Consider the following 27,718-nt stretch of genomic DNA (forward strand, 5'->3'; position numbering starts at 1 on the left):
TAACGGTCCGTACTGTCACAAAAAAGCATGTTGTGTGTGTGTATATATATATATATATATGACATGTTTATGTGGTCCGATTTATATATCTATGATAATGCCCGGGCCGCCCCTGAGCATGATCAAAACAAAAGACTAGTTTCGTCATAGCTTTCAAAAAAAAGGCTCTTTTAACAAATATTGTGGGATGTTCGCAAATATCAGGAAAAAAAAAGGGGCTGTTCAAAACACGAAAAGCTAGACTTCTAGTAGAGTCAAGATAGGCGGAAGTGAAAAAAGAGAGATAATTTAGTGATCGCCTTTTCTGTTGTTGTTTTTTCACTCTGGCTGCTCATGCACTTTGAAATTTACTTAATTTAGATCTGATCTGTTATTGACTACTTTAGACAATGGCCTATTTAATGCATCTATAATCTATATGACTATCTTATATAATACATACGTCCAGAATCTATTCGGTAATTTATCAGATCTAGGACTAGGGAGGTAATCTAGATTTAGATGCTAGAGTCTAGATTAGATCTAATCTAGGTCTAGATCAGTATTGAAAGTGCAAAGATTGGTCAATATAATTTATAGAATCTAAACTTTAGATTAGAGCTATCTGAGTATCTATCTATAAAGCCTTAATTTAAGCTTAAAGTTTTGAAGTAACGTCTGTATCATATAAGATAAGAAAAAAGGCTTCAAACTTGGCTTGGGAAACTCCTGATTCAGTGAATGAGTGATTGATGGCCTAGATCTATAATTATATGAGCCTTATGATGCTATTATTAGTGGACTATAATTATTGACTATTGCCAGTATTGGGAAAAGTAATGCTAAATGGTTATTATGTGTAAGGACTTCACATTTTTTTTTTTATGTTAAAGAGTAGATCTAGATTCTAAATTTTACGATAGATAGTTTACATACATTAAATTACATATAGTTATATAATAGTATAGAATCTAGATCTATAGTATACCGTTACTTTATTAAATATTATTCTAGATCTATATAAATATTAATGAGTAATGTGTAGAATATTTTATATACCTTGGCCTTGGGAGTGTAGTCAATGTATCAGGTGGAACAGATGAAGATAATAAACATATAAATCTAGCGCTTCAGACATTTAAACAGCTAAAGCCAACCTGGAAATCTCCTAACATCTCAAACAAGAATAAAATAAGAATCTTTAACTCTAATGTCAAGGCTGTCCTACTGTATGGTTCTGAAACATGGAGAACAACTGAAGCGACAAAAAAAAAAAAGTAGACCTTCATCAACAGATGCCTGAGAAATATCCTAGATATAATAAATACACTCCTATGGCAAAGTAGAAAACACCAAGCTGTGGGAGATGAGTGGGCAGAAAAATATAGAGGAGAAGATCTTAGAGAGAGGAAGTGGAGATGGATTGGTCACACCCTTAGAAAAGATACCAACAACAGAGCTAGGCAGGCCTTGGAGTGGAACCCCCAGGGAACAAGACATAGAGGAAGACCAAATAAGACATGGTGATGCAGTGTACTAGAAGAAGCTGGGAAGCTATAAAAAAAAAACTAGCAAGAGACTTTGGAGAGTGTCGTGTTTTGGCTGAGGCCCTATGTTCCATGAGGAACCCAAAGGAATGATGATGATGAATGTGTAGAATAGAGCACTTTCGACTCAGGACAAGAACAACAGAATGAGACAACATTTGTACCAGAAGCTCAAAATTGGAACCAGTGATATCTGCCCATGGATGTGGAGTGTCACCAGAGAATGCTGACCATGTCCTTCAAAACTGTTGTCTTTACCATGGGGCCTGTACAAGACACTGGCCCAAAAACAGCCCAATAGAAAGAAAACTATATGGAGAGCTCCCTGATTTGGAAACCTCTGCGCAGTTCATCTGATGTATTGGTCTAGTCATCTGAACGTTGCAACATAAAAATGAGGATGAAGAATAATAATCGTAATCATATTGTCATAATTTAAATATCTAATGTAGCATTGCCAATGCTGTATGTATAATTTATTTAATATATATATATGTATATATATATATCAATATACATTTACAATATATTACAAATAAACGAAATTTATCCAAAGCAACTGTTTCCCACATTGTTACAAAATTTTTATGATATAAATATAGAACTTCATCCTTTCCTATCCTGGCAATCCAGTCTCCCATGATAATGAGGATATCTTTTTTTCAGAACTTCTTTAGTGCAGTCATCTATTTCATTGTAGATGCTCTTAGAACCTTGCTTTATAGTTGAACATTGAGCAATACACTTGAATTATTGTTATATCATGTTAGCTGTAGCCCCAACTCGAATGGCAATTATCCTGCTGTTGACAGGTTAACAGCTTATATTGCAATTAGATTTCTCTTTGTAGACTATAAAAACATTACCAGGTTGATAGTTCTTTAAAGCGTCACTCTACCAGGTCTTGTAACTTTTTCTTTGGTCCTCCCCGGGTGTTTATTTCCCTGGTATCCATCATATCTGGTGGGCATTCCCCCTGTCCACCACCTGATATCTGGTGAGACACTTGATGAAATGTTAATGTTCGCTGACTACAACACACAATTTTGTACTTATTTTTTCATACTTGTTGTTTTTTCAAACACTTTTAAAAACAAATTATGCATGAATTTTTTTAAAAATTCAAATTAGCTTTATTCAACTTTTTTTTTCTTTTACATCAGGACAATTAGATTAATGAGCAGACATTGAGATCCACTAAAAGTTCCATGATGGCTGATACAAGTCATGATGCTACTCTTGCTCTGAGCTATTCATTAAAACAAATGAAAGATGAAATGGATGAAACAGATTTGTTTGCACAGCAATGTGAAGAACAAGACTTTAAGGTGTCAAACATAGAAATAGAGAAGGTTGAAGAAGAAACATCGGCCCTTTGTAGACAGCAATCAGAAAGCTGTCCTTTCGCTAAAACCTCAGATTCAAACTTCGGGCATCAGGTATTTTATTATTACCCCTTTGTTTCATTTAAGAATTCATCCTGTGTACCTAACTATTATGATCTTGTAAACTATGTTGCAGTACCCATACAAAATGGCATCTGTTTTAAAATGTATACTTTCTTTACTATACATTCTCTACATTGCAACTTTTTAAGTGAATATTTATTGTCTAGCTCACCTAAGGTGATGAAAACTTTTTAGATTTTCAACTCTAGTCACAATTCAGACTAGCAAAAACTTGCCCTTAAGGAGTGTCATAAGAGAAGGATGATGCTCTTCAAAGCTTGATACTTGATTAAAAGTAATAATAATAATAATCTTTATTATCCATGAGGAAATTTGCCTAACAATTTGTGCACTACACCAAACAAAACATTATAAATATAGAAAATATACATTTACATCAGTCTCACTCATAAGTAACAAGGTATTGGGCCCAGGACACACTCTAAAAGACACATTGTATGAACCGTTTAATCTGCAAACTAAAACACAAAGAAATAGGCATTTAAAAATTTCCTGATAATATATACATTTTCATATGGAATTGGATATCAACAAGATAACCAGCACAAAAAGAATATCATTGCAGAGACGCATTTGTAATCAAAATGGATTCTACACTTTTAAGAACAAGACAAAACTGTTCAGATTTGTGGAAAATAGAGTACATTCTGCACATTGTTTCCATCCATCCATCCTAGGGGCGCCACAGCCCATGGAGGGCTCTGGCCTGCTTCAACACATCCTTCCATTCAGATCTCTCCTGGGCCTTTGGTCTCCACGCCCTAACCCCAAGCTGTTGCAGGTCTGCTTCCACATCATCAATCCATCGCATTCGGGGTCTGCCTTTGTGTCGCCTGCCTTTTGGTTTTTGCCTGTATTTGATTTTCGCTCCTCTGTTATCTGACATTCTTTCAAGGTGACCTGCCCAAAGTAGTCTGTTCTTTTTAATTTCGTTCACTATTGGTGGGTCTTCATACAATTGATATATCTCATAGTTAGTGTGTGCCCTCCACCCTGTTTCATCCTGTATGGCACCATGGATTTTCCTAAGTAGAGAGTTCTATCAAATGCTGGATTTCCTACTTTGTTGTTAATATATATATACACATACACAATTTCTAATTTTTTATTAATGTTTCAATTTTTGTCTTACAGGAAAGTACTGTAAAGCAAGAGATAGAAATGAATTATTTTACAACTACTAATAGACCATGGACCTTTGCTTCAAAACTACTGGAAGTGTCAATGAAGGCAGACAACAGTCTTTGTCCTGTACCTATCATATTGCCTGGACATGTCACCGAAATGTCTGTGAGTCAGTTAAATATTAACTTCCTACAACAAGATAAAAAAATTCTTCCTTATTGCTAATTTCATTCTAAGGTAACTATAAAACATGCAATCGCACTATTTACAATGTATATACAGGGTGGTCCTCATTATTTTAATAATTTAGCTTGCAAATAATTACAACTTTATTGAAAAAAAAAATTAAAAAATAGTAACCTAAACAAGGTTACAAAGACTGTTTGCGTGAAAACACAAACTACAGTTCTACAGATTTAATACAGACATGAATGTAATCCCCTTGTTAAATAATTCAAAACCCCATTGTTTCATTTAAGAATTCATATTGTGTGCCACACTATTACAGTCCACTATACTATGTTACAGAACCCAGCTGGCTTAGGAACAAAACTGTTGTCATTTAATAGGGAACCATCGGTAACAGTTTGAGAAACATTGAAGTAGACATTTGAGATGGATGTTTAAGAACTCGTTATATAGTTGTCTGCCACATATATCTTATCTCAATAACAATTATATATTTGACCTCAAATACAATTATATTTAAAAAAACAAAAAAAAAGCAACTGTAAATGAAATAAAATATTCAAATGTTAAGTTTTGTGTTAATATAATAAAAAAAAAAATATGATAGTCTTAGGGGACCACTGGCATTTCGTTATTTGACTCCCATAAAGGTTGTAACTTGCAGGTTGAGAACTGCTGCTTTAGTGGGGTATATTTCTTCATTTTTTCTTCTTAAAGAAAATCAGTAATATTCTTTTTGCATATGGCTGTTCAGATTATTCTTATTACTTGAACAAAAAAAAAAGAGAATTGATTTTAAAATTTTTATAAGCCCCATTTAATTAAACCCTCTGTTAGTCTTTAACATTGTCTTTTCATTAAAGCTTTTTATTTTAAGCTGTCTCACTATTACGCTTTGTTACATGCTGCTTTCTTATTCTTAGGATTCAACATTCTTTTCAGAATCTCTTCACATTACAGACTTTTTTTGCATTTAATTTATGCAAGTATAGAAAAATTTGATGTAATAATTCTTGGTTATTCCATATATGGGACCTATTCAAATCATATTAATATATTTTTAATGTTTATAATTTAGACCAATGAGATTAATGTTAGCTTATAGTAGAAGACATTTTGCATCAATGGCCAAATTTAAAAAAAAAAAATCTTTATTTTTACTTTATAGTTTTAATGAGACAAATGGCCTATGAGTCTATAATGAATAAACCATACATATTTTTTTACTCAATATATTTATGATGTGTGAATATTTATACAATTTTACAAAGCTTATATCAACTCACTCTGTCTGTCTTGTACAATTTTCCTACATGTTATTTCTTCCACAACCAATCTCGAATCAAGTTGAAATTTTGCCCAATTACTTCATGTACCGGTACCTGACAAAGCAAGAATCAATAAAACAAAATTAACCAATTATTTGATTAATTATTTGTAATTAATTATTTTGTTTGCTATCGAACATGGGAAAGAAATTGTTCTTGACAGATGTAGTGGCCTAAGCTGAATTAGTCCCCTTTATATTTTGTGTAGAGAATTAGGCCTTAAAAGTTTGAAACCGGCAATAGATAGCTATGAAACCTCATAAGCACTTCCCTGACACAGTATTATGTGTGTATTAGCTGAAGCCCTCAAGTTCAAGCTGTACTACTTTTAAAAAATAAAATACATTTGAAATGCTATCACAGTAAGAAGAGATCCCCTGCACCCCACCCCCCTCTTCTCTCTTTTCAAAAACAAATGTAGGGTCATATTGCATTGAGAAAGCTAAAAGCCTGTAATTGTGCTAAACAAAAATAGTTGTATTTCTAATACCACATTTATTATTGTTAGTCTAGATCTATTATATTAATTTTATTACACATCTGATCCAAACTAATTGATACAATTAAACTTAGTTTAAACTTTTTTTTTTTAAGTATTTTTTTTTTATATCTTATTTTTTTTATTCCCGCAGATACACAAATCAAAAAGAGAAATGGATTCAGAAAGTTGTGTGTTTGTGACAATCAAAAAGGAGGACAAGAAACAAAACTATTCCAACGAGGCTATTTTAGACAAAGAAATCCAACATTCTTCTTGTACCCAGTATAAAATATGTCCAAAAGAATACTCTGACTCTTTATGTTTAAAACAACACCAACAAATTCATACTGGTGAAAAAAAGCAACAACTAATTTCAACTGGGGAAAAACCTTTTAAATGTCAAGTATGTCTAAAAGAATATTCTCACCCTAAAAGTTTAAAAACACACCAGCTTATTCATACTGGTGAAAAACCTTTCAAATGTCAGATTTGTCTAAAAGATTTTTCTCAGTCTAAATATTTGAAAAAGCATCAGCGAGTTCATACTGGTGAAAAACCTTTCAAATGTCAAATATGTCTTAAAGAATTTGCTCAGTCTCGAACTTTGAAAAGGCATCAGCAATTACATAATAGAGAAAAACCTATCAAATGTAAAATATGTCTAAAAGAATTTTCTCAGGCTTGTACTTTAAAAGAACACCAGCTAATTCATACTGATGAAAAACCTTACAAATGTCAGATTTGTCTAAAAGATTTTTCTCAGTCTAAATATTTAAAAAAGCATCAGCGAGTTCATACTGGTGAAAAACCTTTCAAATGTCAAATATGTTCTAAAGAATTTTCTCAGTCTCAAAGTTTAAAAACCCACCAGCAAGTTCATACTGGTGAAAAACCTTTCAAATGTCAAATATGTCTTAAAGTTTTTTCTCTGTCTCAAAGTTTCAAAGGGCATCAGCTAATTCATACTGGTGAAAAAACTTTCAAATGTCAGATATGTCTAAAAGAATTTTTTCAGTCCAAATATTTAAAAGTACACCAGCGAATTCATACTAATGAAAAACCTTTCAAATGTCAGATTTGTCTAAAAGAATTTTCTCAGTCTAAATATTTAAAAAAGCATCAGCGAGTTCATACTGGTGAAAAACCTTTCAAATGTCAAGTATGTCTAAAAGAATTTTCTCACAATAAAAGTTTAAAAACCCACCTGCTTATTCATAGTGGTGAAAAACCTTTCAAATGTCAAATATGTCTTAAAGAATTTTTTCAGGCATATCATTTAAAAGAACACCAGAGAATTCACACTGGTGAAAAACCTTATAAATGTCAAATGTGTCTTAAAAAATTTTCTCAATCTCAAACTTTAAAAAGGCATCAACTAATTCATACTGGTAAAAAAAAACTTTCAAATGTCAAGTATGTGTAAAAGAAATAGATCTTCTGGTTCTGATTGAATTAATCACTAATTGACTTAAGCTGAATTGAATAATTATGTCCAAAGAATAACAGGTGACACAGTATGTAAGGAGTGAATTTAGATTAAAAAAAAAAAGGTGTCAGCAGTCATCAAGAGCAGGAAAATAGAATAATTGGCACAGTATAGGAGTCGTGTTTTTTTTTTTTACTGCTTTCCATTTGTCATGCAGGGATGTTCTGCTTTGGAAGTAAATCTTTTCCAACTGCAGTAGTGGTGTAGGCAGGGCCGGACTTAATCCACTGCAACCAATGCGGCCGAAGTGGTCCCCGCACCATCATAGGCCCCCCGCGTTTTCTAGGTGCACATTATTAAATAAAACCATTATTTCTTATTACACGGTTCTGGACCTCTGAAATTATTAAAATGTCCTGAAAATTCATAAAATAGACAAAGTTGTCACTTTTACATTATCTTTCCACTAATGAAAGATACACTTCTTTTCCAAACTACTAAGAATATTTTTAACATTGTCTGTAACTGTGGCATCTAGTAAAAGAAGCTTCTCACGCCTCAAAATAATCAAGCATAACTTGAGATAGATTGAACACTTTGGCATTTCTTGCTATTGATTGTGATCTATTTAGGAAACAGAATTTTGATATGGCTTCGCTACACGCAAGGTCGTAAAAAAGGTTATACTTAATTAAATTTGATCGTGATTTTTGTACTTAGTAAAGAGTGAATAAAATGCAAAAATGAATTTATTTTCTTATACGGAATTTTGTTACTTATTTTCCTTATCCCTACCCAGACATACATACATACGCCTTACTTTCTGCTTTATATTATAGATACGGTATAAGCTAAGTTACCGTGTTTTTCGTTTTATTTATTGTCAGTAGTAGTAAATATTATTTTAGAAAATATTGTCAAGAAAATGGTCACTAGGAGATTTGGGTTTGAATGAAAGTGAAAGAAACGAAGCATCTTGTCAGAGCCATAGACAATACATAAATATAGACTGGAAAAAGGAAATAACTTCATGCAACTTGAAAACATGTATGGGAAAGGACCAATGGCGAACGCTTTTGTGCCAGTTTTTAGTTTAGAATTTATAACTCCGCAATGGTTAAACTTATTTAAAAAATGAAAACATCTGCGGACTCCTCAGCTATTGGGCGATAAAACTAAATTTGACTCTTTTTTCCAAATCAGCTATTAAATTTATAATTCAAGTCAACTTACGGTAGGGGTCGGACCTAATCAGCGAACGCAATTTTCGCGGGAGTCAAAATGAGCGAAAGGCCGTAAAAAATAGCGAAATAGCATGTTAAAATATAGGAAATTATGCTTCAATTAGTTCTATCATTTAACTTCTTCATGAAGCATTATAACTATGTCCTCCTTGTGGCATTAGGCCTAAAAATTTTTTCACTTTTCTTGTGCTTCACATCTCCTTTCTCTGCTTGGAACTGATGTCTATATAGCCAACGAAACTTGCGATCAAATATTTTTAAAAGAAACTACAAAATTCTATCTCGCCTCCTCCCTATAGGCTACTCCACGTCGTTTTACTCTCCATTTCATAAACTCTCGTTACTGCGACTATTTTTTTTAAGAACACATGTTCAGTGCACGTAATCACCATCAACTCGATCTCCCCCCCCCCCCCACACACACACACATACACACACGCGCGCTGATTGACCTAAAGGCAGATCCCGAATGCGATGGATTGATGATGTATGGGAGGCAGATCTACAATAGCTTGGGTTTCGGGCATGGAGACGAAAGGCTCAGGAGAGATCTTGTAATTTTATACATGTATATTATATGATAATTCTTATATTTATTACTAAATATATAGTTCGCATTTTTTCCTCTCCTGAGATCGAATATTTTCTCCTGGAAAACTCTTGGAAATCTCCTGAAATCCTAATCTCAGAATGGTGGGGGAACCCTGTGAAAATGAATTCTGATCTTTTAAACATTTATACACATATTAATATCATTAATTAGTAACAAGAGGTTAACCAGCCAGTTAAAGAAAGGAGGACGGCAAAACAGAGGTCACCCACCATCCACCACCCCCCACCTCGTATAAGCCGTATAGGCCTAATATAAGCGCTGTTAAGATCAACTGAAGCGTCATTTCACCTTCACTGGCACAGAGGAAAGTAACTGCCAGCATATGACCTCTGAGAGACTATTGGAGAGCTGCGCGTCAAACATTTTAGACGGAAGGAAAATATGCTGGGCGTAGTCATGTGAAACACGTAGTGATGCACTCATCCTTAATCTTCGAAATCCAAGACATTGGGTTAAGGTTAAAAATAGGCCTTTTATTTTAATATTTCAGTTTACAAACAATAACAATAGATAAGACAAAAAGAAAAACAGATTAAATCAGTCATTAAATTATAATTAAATGGCTTTTTAAGCTTATTATAGGGGCTTTCGCTGAATAGGTTTTCAGTTAAAAGGGTCATTTTGAGCGAACACCCCATAATATATTTTTTTCAACGGAATAAATAGCCTTAGCTATTATAGCTAACTATTTCCTCATCTATTTAGAAGTACAATATGCAAATCTTTTTCGGCCAATGTCCATTGGTGCTTTAAAATCGCCTTAAGTTCGGACCTATTCTCGTTTATCCGGAAACGTTTTGAGAATGAAATTTCCATACATGTCAACTTTGACCTTCAGCTATGCTTTATTTTATGAGGGAAAACGAAAGTGAATATGTGGGAAATGTAGAAAAATGGAGTCTTTGTAATACCATTTTATTAGTTCTGCAGTTACTTTTGAAATAAATAAGAATGGATAAAAATTACGGGGAGGTGTTCGCTTTATATGCCATTTCGCTGATGGGCCTTTCCTTCTTATCTTATCTTATATAATACAGACGTTACTTCAAAAAAGAAGATGATTACGTCCTACGCGTCATGCATTTAGTCATGCATATTAACCAATGACTTAAATTCTGCCAAGTCACTGGTTTTCCTGGCTAGCTCAGGCAACCCATTCCATGCTCTAATAGCACTAGGGAAGAACGAGTATTTGTACAAATTTGTCCTAGCATATGGGACGAGGAATGTGCCTTTATCTTTGTGTCTTTCAGAGTATTTTATTAAATTTTGTATTTGAAGATTATGGTTCAGTGTTTTATGTATTATTGCTACTTTACTTTTGAGCCTTCTGTCCTGAAGGCTTTCTAAATTTAGTGATTTTACTAAAGGTGTTACTCTAGTCAAATGTGAATATTCATTTGTTATGAATCGCACTGCTCTATTTTGTGTCTGTTCTATTTTCTTAATGTTTTCTTGAGTTGAGGGGTCCCAAACAGAGGATGCATATTCTATTATTGGCCTAACCAAGGTTAAATAACATTTTAGTTTTATGTTCTTATTTGATTTATAGAAATTTCTTTTAATAAATCCTAATGCTTTGTTTGATTTTTTTGTAGTTTCATCAATATGTGGATTCCATGACAGTTTTTCATTTATTATAACACCTAGGTATTTTGCGTTTTTAGTCTGTGTTACTGGTTTGCCATGAATAAAATAAGTGGAATTAATTTGTTTTAGTTTTTTTGTTACTCTTAACAACTGACATTTTTCTGGGTGGAAAGACATGCTCCAATTTGATTCCCATTTCTGTAATTCATCTAATTCTCTTTGTAAAATATCTGTGTCTTGTGTTGTTTTTATTGTTCTATATATTATGCAATCGTCTGCAAATAATCTGACTTTTGTTCCTGAAGTAATGCAATTTGGTAAATCATTTATGTAAATTAAAAATAGTAGTGGACCCAAGACTGTTCCTTGAGGTACACCTGAGTTTACTGTTATCGGTGTTGATTTAGAGCCATTTATTATTACAGTTTGTTCTCTCCCTATCAGAAAGTCTTTAATCCACTGATGCAGTGGACCATTAATGCCGAAATATTTTAATTTTTTAAGCAAACTATGGTGGTGAACTTTGTCAAAAGCCTTAGAAAAATCTAGTAAGATAGCATCTATTTGTTCACTATTATCTAAACCTTTTGAAAAATCATCAATTAGTCCTATTAGTTGTGTTTCACATGATCTATATTTCCTAAAGCCATGTTGGTATGGTGTGAGGACATTATGTTTGTCTAAGTGGTTTATGATGTTGCTACATATTATGTGTTCTAGGATTTTACATGTGATGCTGGTAAGTGATACTGGTCTGTAGTTTCCTGGGTCAGATTTTTCTCCTTTTTTAAATAGGGGGGTGACATTAGCTTCTTTCCAGTCCTTTGGTACTCTGACCTGGTTAAGTGAAGCCTGAAAGAGTATTTTGAATACTGGGGCTAGCTCATTACTTAGTTCTTTGAGTAATCTAGCTGGAATACCATCAGGTCCAGAAGCTTTATTTGGTTTGGTGTTAGCTAATAGTTTTTGAATTCCATTTTCTTGTACTACTATATCTTCTATGTTGTCTACTTGGTTCAAATTCAGTCATATGTCTTTGTCTCTTGGGGCTGAGAATGCTGATGCAAAGTATTTGTTTAGAATGTTTGCTTTAGTTTCATTATCATTATGTATTATGTTATGTTCATCTTTTAATGGCGCTACGCCTGTTGTTTCCATTTTCTTAGACTTAATGTATGACCATAGGTTTTTGTTGTTGTCTTTAGATATTACATTGTTTATGTATTCACTCTGCAGCTGTCTGCTTACTTTTTGGGTTAAGTGTTTAATTTTTATATACTTTTTGTAAACTCTTTCTGCATTAGTTTCTTTAAATTTTCTATATAGGTTTTCCTTCTGTTTACAAAGCTTCTTTAGTCTATTATTAAACCAGCATTTATTTATTTTGTTTGATGTGTATTTAGTTGGTATTTGATTTTCTATAATGCTTTTAAGATGGTTTTTAATGAAATTCCAGAGGTCATCGACTGGTTGGTTAATGTCTTTTTCTAATAAGAATGTTTGTTGAAAGTTTAATGCAGCTTGGTGTAGTTGTGTTAGGTTACATTTATTCCAGAGTAAGATTTTTCTTTTGGGTTTTATATTGGCTACTGCTTTTATCTGACTGTGTATTTTTATGATCTCATGGTCTGATAGACCAGGGATAATATCATAATCAACTACTAATCCAGGTCTGTTGGTTAAGAAGAGATCTAATGTGTTGTTCAATCTAGTTGGCTTTTTAATGATTTGATCTAAACTTAGGTTGTGTAAAGTTTCTATGAAAAGCTCATTTATGTCCTTAAGGTTTTGGTGTTTATCTATGGTTAGTGTTTTCCAATTTATATCAGGTAGGTTGAAATCACCCATAATCCAAAAAACTGCATTTTTATTTGTCTCTTTAAGTGTCGTAATCTGATTACATAGTTCCTGCATGTATTCTAAACTAGAATTTGGTGGTCTGTAAATGCTGCCTATTATTAGGGATGTTGAGGTGGTATTAATTTTACAAAATGTTGATTCTATATTTTTTGAGTTAGGTAAGGTAATTTCTTCTGCTATAACTAAAAGAACTCCTCCATGATTATCAGCCCTATCTTTTCTAAAAATTTCATAATTACTATTGAAAATTTCTGCATTATAAATTTCAGGATGTAGCCAAGTTTCTGTGCCTGCAATTATGTCTGGTTTCTCACATTCTAATAAAATTTCTAAGTCTGCTGTTTTGTTCCTAATGCTTTGAAAATTTATTACTAAGGTTTTAAGGTATTTTGGTGTTACTTCTTTAGTAGGTTTGTTTAGTGAGGCTGTTGTATTAATTTTAGTAGATTTAGGTTTAACAGGAGTGGATCTGGCTAGTGGTTGGTGAGTTTGGTTTGGGATGGTGTTTAGGATGTTGTATGGGTTAGAAGTGTCTGCATCAAAGGAATCAAACAGTCCTGATGTAAACTGAGGTAACCCACACGGTACACAGTGCCATGATGCATCTTTGTTGCCTAAGGCATAATACACAGGTGTATTCATATGGAGACATGATGCATGGTACCATTCATCGCAGGTGTCACATTGAATGGCTTTCTGTTTCATGGTGCATACTTTTTTGCAGATGTTGCATCTATCTTTAGATCTAGGCCCTGGATTTGACTCTACATCTCCTGCTATTAATATTAACAGTGATAGGTATTTATTTCTGCTGTGTCTGATTGAGAACTTCCATTTGTGATGGGTAATCTTCTTTAGTGTTATGGATGTGTATGTTAGGTTATTTTTTAAGTTGCTTTGATCTAAAGTGTGATGATTGATTATGACTGTTGTTTCTTTTTTAAGTTTAGTGTTGACTAAGGTAGATCTGGTTCTGTGTTCAGCTAGTATGTATTTAGTAATTATTAGGATAAATAGCCAGAGCAATTTCATGATGACTGTTTTTGATTTTAGTTTTTAAAGGGGTCTAGTCTAAATCTAGTTTAACCCTTAAAGTGCTGAGCTGTTTTACAATGAGTGCTTAAACAATGGAGGCTAAATTTAACTACCTCACGCGCCTTAAGGGTTAAGGTTTACAATGCCTAATTTATGTCTAAATCTAAATTGAAAGCTAACAATGACAATTAAATCAAATGAAATGGTTTATTAAATTCAAAATATTGACCTAGACTAGATCTAATTCTAGATCAATATATTTACGTGTTTAATTAACTATATAGAATATTACTATTAGTTATTATTAGTAGTATTAGTAGATGATTAGTAGATCTAAAGCCTTAATTAAAGTCTAAGTCTAACACTAAAACTAGACTAGACTGACTTGACTAGGTCTAGATCTAGTCCTAAGGCTAAGGGCTAAGCTAAGAGTTGTTAATTTGAATTAATTAGTGGAAAAAAAATGCTGAATTAAGTTAAATATATAATTTAAAGATATTAGTTTATTAGTTAAATAGCTATATATCTATTGTCGGATTTCCGATTTCTGAAAAGTTGCATGATATTCATTCTTAGAGATTAAACAAAACTAACTACACTGCTCATAAATGTTGTATAATAAAGTACACAAAAATAGCAAGTCACATATTTTCGTTTCATGTTTTTATCTGCCAGTCTATATTTATTTATGTCTATGGTCATAGCACAAGTAGGCTATTATCAAATAGATTCTCGGAAAACTGAAAAAGTAATGATACATTTTAGCACTTGATATGGGAGTTACATTTTCATGTCCCGCCCATTGAAATTGGGACTTTGACACTGTTCATGTTGGACAACTTAAGGATTTCTGTATCTGGTATGTGGTCATGCCAGTGCACCCTATGACTACTCCTGAGACAGCGTAGATGGAAGGAGTTAAGCTTTTTGATGTGTGGGAATATATGGTCCAGGACTCGCTTATATAGGAGTGACGGGGGAACTACAGCGCTGTAGACTTTCAGTTTTGTGGATGTGCTGAGTCCTCTCCGATGCTACACGTGTCCTTGAAGTCTGCCAAACGCAGCACTGGCACGTGCCACACGGAGGTCTACCTCATCATCTAGGTTGGCGTTTGCTGATATGGTGCTTCCCAGATACCGGGTAGTAAAGTTCCCTTTTCAAACCTTTTGGTCTAGAGGGCAGATGATGTAAAGGTCATCTGTTTCTGTGGCTTGCGGTTAACGAGGTTAATTGATTAGAGACAGAGTAGTTCTTGGTGTTAGACATGAATGCCTCAAAATGAAATTGTTACAAGATAGTAATCTCACATTGGATAGGTGCAGAGACATTTGCAGAGCATACGAGACCGCCAACAAACAGTTGAGACAAATACAAGCCGACACTCCAATCATTGAGAAAGTATCAACACCATCAAGAACAAACATTCAGAAAGGTAAATGCAGGTATTGTGGAAGTATTCACGAATACATTAAGTAAAAGTGTCCTGCATTGGGAGACATCATTTTGCCGTTATGTGCAAAAAGAAAATTCAGCAGGTGTCAGATGATATGTCTAACGATGAAAGACAGCTGCAATCGGACACAAGAGATGATGTGATGATGGTAAAAAATGAATGGGTGATGTCTTTGGAGAACCACAAAACGGGATGACAGTGTGTCACGAGTCGAGTTTGTGACCTATTTCGACCAGTTTCTAGAAGCGAGTTCAAATCAGTGCAAGTGTCCAGCGTAAACAAGTTAATTTAAGGTATCCAATCAAAGAAAGAGGTTAAGGGAAAAAAATAGCACACGTCAGCTTCTAGAAGGTCAAAGTTACTAAATTAATTATCGGAGAAGTTTCCATGATTCTGGAATGTACGATTAAGAAAGGTATAAATTAGGGGAAAGTCAGTCAGACGGGGTCCTCGCATAGTAGTAGTTCTTGTAGAGCGATGGTCCTCGCTTAGTTATCGCTTAAGTCATCTCTTAGTAAAGGTTTAGTTAAGGTTTGTGATATTAGCGGGTCCATTTAATTAAAGTTTTATTAGTTGAAGTTATACTAAGTGAAGTTTCATGTATCTTTAAGTTTTATTTAAGAAGTATCAAGTCAAGTTGTTATTGAATTGAGAAGTCATTTTATGTGAAAGTGTGGCACTCGGGTGGAAACGGTTACTTGAGGGGGTAACTTGGCTAAATGAATGGCAAAACAAAATTCCCGTGGGAGTGTCCAAGGGTTCGCGATAGTGGACCCATTGCACGGACGGAGTTGAAAGAGAGCTCTCACAACCCTGTCGATAATCCATGCGCCGTTCCTCAAGGGACCGTTACATTAATGGCAAGTTCCCCATGGTTAGCTTGGTATAACATAGGAAGATGGCGAAGGCTCCCGGTAAACTCGGTTCTTTGGCCATGTCTAGCCCATGTGTCCAGAGGCCAGTTATGTTGGAAAAAGCAATGCTTTATATAGGCATTGACTTGGGTCTCTACCAGACAGAACGGTGGTTCAGACAGTTTTTACTATTGACGCTCCAACAGTTGTTTTTTTTTTCAAAACTTAGAGCTCGAAGAGTCTTCGGCTCAGCTCTTAGACGATCTAACGGTACGTACTGTCACAAAAAAAAAGCATTTTGTGTTTATGTGCCCCGATTTATACATCTATAATAATGCCCAGGCCGCCCCTGGCCTGAGCATGATCAAAACAATAGACTAGTTTCGTCATACTACTTTCAAAATAAAGGCTCTTTTAACAAATATTGTGGGGTGTTCGCAAATATCAGAAAAAAAAAAGGGTGTTCAAAAGACGAAAAGCTAGATCTAGATCTAGGCGGAAGTAAAAAACGAGAGATTATATTTCGTGATCGCCTTTTCTGTTGTTGTTTTTTTTTTTCACTCTGGCTGCTCTTGCACTTGGAAATTTACTTAATTTAGATCTGATCTGTTATTGACTACTTTAGACAATGGCCTATTTAAATAATTTAATGCATCTATAATCTATATGACTATTTTATATAATACATACGTCCAGAATCTATAAATTCTATGTAATAATATATTCCGTTCTCTATCAGTAGTATCAGATCTAGGACTAGGGAGGTAATCTAGATGATAGATCTAGATCAGTAATGAAAGTGCAAAGATTGACTTAGATTCAAGATTGGTCAATATAATTTATAGAATCTAAACTTTAGATTAGATGATTAGATCTATCTGAGTATGTATCTATAAAGCCTTAACTTAAACTTTAAGTTTTGAAGTAACGTCTGTAATTTAAGAAAAAGGCTTAAAACTTGGCTTGGGAAACTCATGATTCAGTGATTGATGGCTTATGATGCTATTAGTATTACTAATTTGTCTATAATTATTGACTATTGCCAGTATTGGGAATAGTAATGCTAGATGGTTAGTATGGGTAAGGACTTCACTTTTTTTTTTTATGTTAAAGAGTAGATCTGTATATCTAGTCTAAATTTTACAATAGTGTTGAATAGTGTCAATAGATAGATAGTTTACATACAATAATACATTATTACATAGTTATATATCTAATAGTGTAGAATCTAGATCTATAGGTACTTTATTAAATATTATTCTATATAAATATTAATGAGTAATGTGTAGAATATTTTTATACCTTGGGAGTGTAGTCAATGTATCAGGTGGAACAGATGAAGACAATAAACCTATAAATCTAGTGCCAACCTGGAAATCTCCTCACATCTCAAACAAGAATAAAATAAGAATCTTTAACTCTAATGTCCAGGCTGTCCTACTGTATGGTTCTGAAACATGGAGAACGACTGAAGTGACAACAAAAAAAGTACAGACCTTCATCAACAGATGCCTGAGAAATATCCTAAAAAATACACTGGTACGACAAAGTAGAAAACACCAAACTGTGGGAGATGAGTGGACAGAAAAATATAGAGGTGCAGATATTAGAGAGGAAGTGGAGATGGATTGGTCACACCCTTAGAAAAGATACCAACAACAGAGCTAGGCAGGCCTTAGAGTGGAACCCCCAGGGAACAAGACATAGAGGAAGACCAAATAAAACATGGCGATGCAGTGTACTAGAAGAAGCCAAAATGACCGTAAAGAGCTGGGAAGCCATAAAAAAAACTAGCAAGAGATTTTGGAGAGTGTCATGTTTTTACTGAGGCCCTAAGTTCCATGAGAAACCCACAGGAATGATGATGATGAATGTGTAGAATAGAGCACTTTCGACTCAGGACCAGAACAACAGAATGAGACAACATTTGTACCGGAAAAATTGGAACAAGTGAAATCTGCCCATGTGGAGTGTCACCAGAGAATGCTGACCATGTCCTTCAAAACTGTTCTCTTTACCATGAGGCCTGTACAAGACACTGGCCCAAAAACAGCCCAATAGAAAGAAAACTATATGAAGAGCTCCCTGATTTGGAAACCTCTGCACAGTTCATCTCATGTATTGGTCTAGTCATCTGAACGTTCCAATATAAAAATGAGAATGAGGATGAAGAATAATAATCGTAATCATAATTTAAATATCTAATGTAGCTTTGCCAATGCTATATGTATAATTTATTTAATATATATATATATATCAATATACATTTACAATATATTACAATTAACAAAATTTATCCGAAGCAACTGTTTTTTGTGACATAAATACAACTTCATCCTTTCCTATCCTGGCAATCCAGTCTCCCATGATAATGAGGATATCTTTTTTTCAGAACTTCTTTAGTGCAGTCATCTATTTCATTGTAGATGCTCTTTAGTACCTTGCTTTATAGCCGGACATTGAGGCATACACTTGAATTATTGTTTTATCATGTTAGCTGTAGCCCTAACTCGAATGGCAATTATCCTGCTATTGACTGGTTAACAGCTTATATTGCTATTAGATTTCCCTTTGTGGACTATAAATCAATACCAGGTTGAATGTTCTTTTAATCACAACTCTACCAGGTCTTGTGACTTTCTCTCTGGTCCTCCCTGGGTATTTATTTAGCCGGTATCCCCCACATCTTGTGGGCATTCCTCTGTCCACCACCTGATACCTGGTGAGACGCTTGATGAAATGTTAATGCTCGCAGACTACAACACACGCTTTAGATATTTGTTGCTTTTTCAAACACTTTTTAAAACAAATTATGCACTTATTAAAAAAAAATTCAAATTAGCTTTATTTAACTTTTTTTTTTTCTTTTACACCAGGACAATTAGATTAATGAGCAGACATTGAGATCCACTAAAAGTTCCATGATGGCTGATACAAGTCATGACGCTACTCTTGCTCTGAGCTATTCATTAAAACAAATGAAAGATGAAATGGATGAAACAAATTTGTTTGCACAGCAATCTGAAGAACAAGACTTTAAGGTGTCAAACATAGAAATAGAGAAGGTTGAAGAAGAAAAATCAGACCTGTGTAGGCAGCAATCAGAAAGCTGTCCCTGTGCTCAAACCTCAGATTCAAACTTCGGGCATCAGGTATTTTATTATTACCCCTTTGTTTCATTTAAGAATTCATCCTGTGTACCTAACTATTAAGATCTTGTAAACCAGCGGTTCTCAATCTTTTTAGGTCCGCGACCCCCCCAATACAATTTCCCTCTAGGTGGCCACCCCCAACTAAAAATAGTTGTTTTGATTATAGGCCTAGGTAAATGGGATTTATCTTGTGTTATAAAATTGTTATCAAAATGTACATATCTGATATTAGTGATATCCATGATGTTAATTCCATTGTTACAGTCTGATCATAACAAATACTTTATTTAGTTTTAAATAAATTTGTGCTTAAATTACAAAAAAGTGTATCTTTTATGACTTTCATTTGTTTTATTTTTTTTACTTGTTTATAATATTTATGTAACCATGTTGCATAAATAACTGACAGTTTCAAAAGTATTTCCAAGCATGGAAAACATACAGTCTTCGATACAGTAAACTACATTGCTACAAAATTTTAGCGACTGTATTTTCAAACACGTCACTATTAGTGCAAAGGTTGAACTTGTTTTTATTTCACTACATTAAAAATTCACATCTACTGCATCAAGTTTTTTTCTGTATATAGGCTTGATAACTAACAGGCAGAAAACCCATGTTTCGCAAAGATATGTAGAAATAAATCGGAATTACTGCAAACAATTGTTCCAGAATTGTGCAATAGACATTGAAGAAAAATCATATTGAGCTGCATTAATGTAATGCTAGTGGCAGTGTCTTCGTCACTAATATTTGTCAATGAATCATACAGTGAGTTAGGATGAATTCTTCTGCCGATTCATTCTGTACCAAACATTGAAATCCAGAACGACATCCAAGCGTAGTTAGAGCACTATCACCACAAATATTTTCACCAAGATGTCTTTTACTTTCCAAAAAATGAACCAACTTTGTCAGTTACATCACGTGCTGTAGATGTTTCAAGAGGTTTGCATCAAAACTAAATCTTTAAACTCGCCATTATTTGCAACGTCTGTGGATTCATCAAACTGGATGCAGACATCGTTTCCTGAATTACTTGATTGTTAATTTCAAAAGACATTTGAACCATTTTCCTGTGGACAGTGTCAATAGATATGGAAATTGCACTAGATTTGTTAACGTATTCAGCTCCAATCTGAACTCAAGCAATGTACTTGGCCGCTGACAATAACTCTTTGTTAATGGTGTGAATAAGAAGCGTCAAGTGCTGCTGTGTTTTAATTATAGTACTTGCCATTTGAGTGAAGTCTTGATTTCTTGACACCACCAACCTTCAAAACTAGAACACTGAATGTCCTAATTGGCAAAGCTCAGACGTTTGTTCAGCCTCATGCCTTCGGCAGATAGAACTTCATTACTAATGATTCCTTAGGTCATTTCAATTCCTGCTTTAACTATTGAAATTAAACATTCGCTAAAAGTTGTCAATTTGTTTTCTTAACGTTCTTCTGTCCGTGTTCATGGGTTGTTCCTTAATGATTTAATTCCTTCAATAGCACGGACTATAATTTGATGGCATATTATTAAATACATATTCTTCATGACGTCATTAGATCCTCACCATAGATTGTTGTTTTTTTTATCCCGCAATTGTATTTTGACGCATTTAATGGACAATAATTTCAATAGTTGAACAACTTTATTCCGCAACAGCGAAGATGTTGTCTGCAACATCTATTTTCGAAAGACAATTATAAAAAAAACAAAACAAAGAAGATACTACTAATGAAAAAAACATGTTTACCTCTAAACATTGATGTTACTTACATTCACTAAAAGTGCACTCTGTATTCTCTAGCAATATGTCCTTGTTCTTAGATCTATATTTGTCACTTTTTATTTTATTTTATTGATACTTTAAGATCGTTTCATAATTTTTTTTATAATAATGTAATCTGAGCATTCTCTCTTACTTATAGTACCATAAATATAAATCAACTATTGTACAAATATGCTTTTTGCAACATGTTAGAAACGATTAAAAAAAAAAACTTCCAATGAAAAAAATAGCACCACCCCCCTCCAAATTTGATGGTAGTAGGAGACCCCTGGGAAATGGTCAATCGACCCCCAAGGGTTGAAATTCCCTGTTGTTAACTATTTTGCAGTACCCACACAAAATGGCATCTGTTTCAAAATGTATACTTTCTTTACTATACATTCTCTACATGGCAACTTTTTAAGTGAATATTTCTTGTCTAGCTCACCTAAGGTGATGAAAACTATTTAGATTTTCAACTCCAGTCACAATTCAGACTAGCAAAACTTGCCCTGGAATGTCATAAGAGAAGGAGGATGCTCTTCAAAACTTAATACTTGATAAAAGTTACAAGGCATCGGGCCTAGGACATCCATTAAAGGACACATTGTTTGAACTGTTTAATCTGCAAACTAATACAATTTCATCAAAGAAATAGGCATTTTAAAATTTCCTGATAATTCATCATACAAATTTTCACATGGAAATGAGTATCAACAAGATAACCAGCACAAAAAGAATATCATTGCAGAGACGCATTCATAATCAAAATTGATTCTACACTTTTAAGAACAAGACAAAACTGTTCTGATTTGTGGAAAATAGAGTACATTCTACACAATGCTTAGGCAAAGTAGAAAGTTCTATCCAATGCTGGATTTCCTACTTTGTTTTTAGTATATACACATTTTTGTTTTAATTTCTCATTTTTTATTAATGTTAAAATTTTGTCTCAAAGGAAAGTACTGTAAAGCAAGAAATTGAAATGGATGATTTTACTACAACTAGTAATAAGCCATGGACCTTTGCTCCACAACTACAGGAAGTGTCAATGAAGGCAGACAACAGTCTTTGTCCTGTACCTATCATAATGCCTGGACATGCCACTGTCACCGAAGTGTCTGTGAGTCAGGTAAATATTAACTTCCTACAAACAAGATCAGAAATCCTTACTTATTGCTAATTTTATACTAAGGTAACTATAAAAAGATGCCAATAACACTATTTACTATGTATATACTGGATATCTAAAAAGTATACATTTGATGAGGTCCTGATTCTTTTAATAACTTTGCTTGCAAATAATTCCTACTTTTAAAAAAAGTAACCTAAACATTCAAATTTTATTAAAAAATTTAGTGAGATTTTTTATAAGTCAATTGTCCCTTTCAGACCTTGCAATCTATAGTGCAGATGTTGTAATGGTCATCTGTTTCTATGTCCAGCACAAGGACCTATTGCCTTTACTATCCTCAACTATTGTCAGGTGTCCATTAGAGTAGGGCGAACACAATTGTGTCCTAAAAATCCCAGTCTTCACCAAGATTCAGATGCATGACACCTCATGAAGCCAAGCATTTTACTGCTCAGCTACTATGCCCCATCTAAAAGTAAAGAAAAAAATTATTACCATGACACTCTATCAACTCAGCCATACTACAATGGGCAAAATATATTCTTAGATATGCTCAAGTAGGATAACTAGAACATATTTTCATGTTATGCCAAGATAATGTAAAGGTGTCACTGGATATCATGTTGTCTCAATATTCACTATGGCTGCTCCCCTCTAAGACCAAATGATCATTCTACCCACCATTCCTCATTCTCTTCCAGCACAGATATCCTGCTTATCTTCATTATCATTACATATAAGCGCCTGTTTTACATATTAAAAATTAAATATGATGCTACCCAATTGATAAATTATTCCATCTGTGTAATACCCCTTTGTTTCATTACAGACTTCATATTGTGCCAAACTATTATGGTCCACTATACTATGGTACAGAACATTGAACATTTGAGATGAACTCATTTATAGTTGTCTGCCACATATATCATATCTCCAATAGCAATACAATTATGAAGGGAGAGTAACCCTTGAGGGATTATGGGCACGACATGACCTAATGTGTGCAGATGTGCCAAAATACAAATACATTATATATTTTACCTCAAATACAATTATTGATCTTACCTTAAATACAATTATATTTTTTAAAAAAAAAGCATCTATAAATGTAATAAAATGTGCATATTGTCAAGTTTTGTTAATATAGTGGAAAAAAAAATTATTATGATCTTAGGGGACCACTGGCATTTCATTATTTCACTCCATAGGGTTGCGACTTACAGGTTGAGAACTGCTGCTATAGTGGGATATATTTCTTCATTGTTCACAAGCAGATAAATAATACTCAATTATATAATAAAAAATTGAATTTTGATCATCAAATCAAAATGTACCTGCATTCTTTTTTAAAGAGAAATTTGTGGTCAATCTTACAGTCAATTCTAGAGTGTAGCCCTTTCAGTCTTCGATCTATAAGGCAGATGATGTAAAGATTATCTGTTTCTGTAGCCCATGGTTATGAGGGTGTCTATAAATATATATATATATATATATATATATATATATATATATGAGTTATTCCTAGTTCCTAAATTAAAGTTTTTGTATTTTGAATTAAAGGATGTTTATTATTTGAATTTCAAAATATTTAGAGTCTATATAAGAATCCTGGCATCACACGATGTTCTTTGAGTGTTTATTAAAGATCAGATATGAAAATCTTCAATAAATCAAGTACTAAAAGAGCATTGTCTGATCTACACAACGCTATAGTAGCCTCAAGTCATCTTCACACTTTAACATATAAGATCACACTGTGGCATTCTGACACCTCAAGCATCCTGTTGCACAGACATGTTGCATCAATGGCCAGATTTTAAAAAAAAATCTTTATTCTTACTTTATAGTTTTGATGAGACCAATAGCCTATGAGTCTATAATGAATAAAGCATAAATATTTTTTTATTCAATAAATTTAAGATGTGTAAATATATATATATATTTTTTTTTACAAAGCTTATATCAACTCACTGTGTCTGTCTGTCTTGTACAATTCTGGTACACATTATTTCTTCCACACTAAATCTCGGATCTAGTTGAAATTGTGAACAATTATTTCATATACCTGACAAAGCAAAAATCGATTTTTAAAAAAATAAAAAAAATTGTTGATTAATTATTTTGTTTGCTATCGAACAGGGGAAAGAAATTGTTCTAGACAGATGTGGTGGCCTAAGCTGCATAAGACCCCTTTATACTTTGTGTAGAGAATTAGGCCTTAAAAGTTTGAAACCAGCAATAGATAGCTATGAAACCTCATAAGCACTTCCCTGACACAGTATTATGTGTGTATAAGCTGAAGCCTTCAAGTTTAAACTGTACAACTTTTTATGTACAACTTTTTATAAAACAAAATACATTTGAAATGCTATCACACAAAGAGGAGATCCCCTTCATCCCACCCCTTTTCCAGTGCTTTTCAAAAACATGTGTACGGTCATATTGCATTGAGAAAGCTAAAAGCCTGTAAATTGTGCTAAACAAAAATAGTTGGTAAAAGTATTTCTAATCCCACATTTATTATTGTTAGTCTAGATCTATTATATTGTTACGAATCTCACTATTCAGGCTCTCTGCAAACTGCACCTTACACCACCAACTTAAAGAACTTGACAACTCAGGGCTCCAAAGTAACGTAACACTTTAATAGTTGAATAAATAACATCCAATACTGTACAATTGGCAACACAAACACTGTACAAATATCTCTCCGATAACACCGTTCCGCAGTATCAACTCTTGCACTGGCCTCTCCGTCTCGTTCCGGGCTTGCACTGGGTTCAACAGTTCAGGACTGACTTCACACACTAGGCTCGTTGTGTCGGACTCGATCGCAGACCAAGATCAAGACGCCAGCCGTCTCAACTGTACTTGACAGTACTCCGCACTGAACCGTCGTAATGCTCCGTACAGAACCACACCGCTGAACTGTGCTGTAGTCAACCGGACTGTAGTGAACCGGGCTCTGAACCCCTGCCGTGAACCGTGCTGTATTGAGCCCCTTTTCTCGACCGTCTTGACTGCGACACCTCCTCTCTTATATAGGGTCCCTACTGGCCTTCTCGAACCGGACAGAACGCAGCTCGATGTTTCCAAGTGGTCAGATGACTACAACTCTCGTGACGCTCCTGAGCTCTGTTCACGACGTCGAACCTTCCCGGACCGCCGTCGATCCTTCCCGAACCGCCGTGTTGATACTCGTCTTCGCTGACAGTCGTAACTCGTCACGGTTGACCGCTCGTCTAGCGCTGGCCTGGGGCGAATTGCGTCGGCTGACTACACACACACCACTACCCCCATCTGTGCCACCACCAGGTTTATAACAATATTAATTTTATTACACATCTGATCCAACGTAATTGATACAATTAAACTTAGTTGAAACTTTTTTTTAAAAGCATTTTTTATATCTTACTTATTTTTTTTAATTTCTGCAGATACAGGAAATCCAATCAAAAAGAGAAATGGATTCAGAAAGTTGTGCATTTTCGACAATCAAAAAGGAGGACAAGAAACAAAACCATCCCAACGAGGCTATTTTAGGCGAAGAAATCCATCTTTCATCTTGTTCTCAAAAAGAAAATCCCCAGTGTAAAATATGTCTAAAAGAATACTCTGACTCTTCATGTTTAAAACAACACCAGAGAATTCATACTGGGGAAAAATGTTTCCAATGTCCAACATGTCTAAAAGAATTTTCTCAGTCTTCTAATTTAAAAAAGCATCAGCTAATTCATACTGGTGGAAAACCTTTCAAATGTAAAATATGTCTTAAAATATTTTCTCAGTCTCGAATTTTAAAAAAGCACCAACTAATTCATACTGGTGAAAAACCTTTCAAATGTCAAATATGTCCTAAAGAATTTTCTCAGGCTTGTAATTTAAAAGAACACGAGAGAATTCATACTGGTGAAAAACCTTTTAAATGTCAAATATGTTTAAAAGAATTTTCTCACTCTCAAAATTTAAAAAAGCATCAGCTAATTCATACTGGTGAAAAACCTTTCAAATGTCAAATATGTCCTAAAGAATATTTTCATTCTCAAAATTTAAAAGAGCACCAGCTAATTCATTCTGGTGAGAACAAATGTCATATATGTCTAAAAGAATTTTCTAAGTCTTATCAATTAAAAGAACACCAGAGAATTCATACTGGTGAAAAACCTTTTAAATGTCAAATATGTTCTAAAGAATTTTCTCACTCTCAAAATTTAAAAAAGCATCAGCTAATTCATACTGGTGAAAAAACTTTGAAATGTCAGATATGTCCTAAAGAATATTTTCATTCTCAAAATTTAAAAGAACACCAGCTAGTTCATACTGGTGAAAAACCTTTCAAATGTCAAATATGTCTAAAAGAATTTTCAAAGTCTTATTATTTAAAAAAACACAAGAGAATTCATACTGGTGAAAAACCTTTTAAATGTCAAATATGTCTAAAAGAATTTTCTCACTCTCAAAATTTTAAAAAGCATCAGCGAGTTCATACTGGTGAAAAACCTTTCAAATGTCAAATATGTTCTAAAGAATTTTCTCAGTCTACAACTTTAAATAAGCATCAGCTAATTCATACTGGTGAAAAACCTTTCAAATGTCAAATATGTCCTAAAGAATTTTCTCAGTCTCATAATTTAAAAGAACACCTGTTAATTCATACTGGTGAAAAAACTTTCAAATGTCAAATATGTCTTAAAGAATTTGCTCAATCTCGAAATTTAAACAAGCACCAGCGATTACATACTGGTGAAAAACCTTTTAAATGTCAAATATGTCTAAAGGAATTTTCTCAGGCTTGTAATTTAAAAGAACACCAGCTTATTCATACTGGTGAAAAAACTTTCAAATGTCAGATATGTCTTAAAGAATTTTTTCAGTCCAAAAATTTAAAAGAACACCAGCTAATTCATACAAATGAAAAACCTTTTAAATGTCAGATTTGTCTAAAAGAATTTTCTCAGTCTAAATATTTAAAAAAGCATGAGCGAGTTCATACTAGTGAAAAACCTTTCAAATGTCAAGTATGTCTAAAAGAATTTCTTCAGTCGTATTATTTAAAAAAGCATCAGCGAATTCATACTGATGAGAAATCCTAGTCAAGGTCCAATCAATTAAATAGATCTTCTGTTTCTGATTGAATTAATCATTAATTAATTTATGCTGTTGAATAATTATGTCTATAAGAATTACTAGTGATACACAGTATGTCAGAAGTGAATTTTCTAGATGTTTAGATATAATTAAAAAAAAAAAAGGTGTCAGCTGTCATCAACAGCAGGAAAATAGAATAATTGGCAACACAGTATAGGAGTCAATTTTTTTACTACTTTAAATTTGTCATGCAGGGATGTCTGGCTTTGCGAGTAAAATCTTTTCTAACTGCAGTAGTGGTGTTGCAATTTTCATTGGGGCCCACATAAGAGTTTAAAAAAAAAACAAGGTGTTGACTTTAAGAATAAATATGTTTATAACATTT

The 27,718-nt window shown here is 33.7% G+C and overlaps 1 protein-coding gene and 1 pseudogene across 5 annotated transcripts; both read left to right on the forward strand.

Annotated features, from left to right (window-relative positions):
• The first annotated feature begins 107 nt into the window (after window positions 1-107).
• On the forward strand, window positions 108-27,718 carry LOC106065617 (zinc finger protein 271-like). Of its 5 annotated transcripts, none has more exons than XM_056021697.1 (4): window positions 108-486; window positions 19,073-19,348; window positions 22,069-22,242; window positions 25,683-27,718. In XM_056021697.1, exons 2-4 carry the CDS (start codon window positions 19,118-19,120, stop codon window positions 27,336-27,338), a joined length of 2,061 nt encoding a protein of 686 aa, XP_055877672.1. In that variant the 5' UTR covers window positions 108-486; window positions 19,073-19,117; the 3' UTR covers window positions 27,339-27,718. The 5 variants fall into 5 exon arrangements, with proteins under 5 accessions (XP_055877672.1, XP_055877669.1, XP_055877670.1 ...); XM_056021694.1 differs by lacking the exon at window positions 108-486 and adding an exon at window positions 16,930-17,276; XM_056021695.1 differs by lacking the exon at window positions 108-486 and adding an exon at window positions 16,930-17,266.
• Window positions 481-8,304, forward strand: LOC129924785 (zinc finger protein ZFP2-like; annotated as a pseudogene).

Source organism: Biomphalaria glabrata, chromosome 2 (assembly GCF_947242115.1).
Source record: "Biomphalaria glabrata chromosome 2, xgBioGlab47.1, whole genome shotgun sequence".
NCBI lineage: Eukaryota > Metazoa > Mollusca > Gastropoda > Planorbidae > Biomphalaria > Biomphalaria glabrata.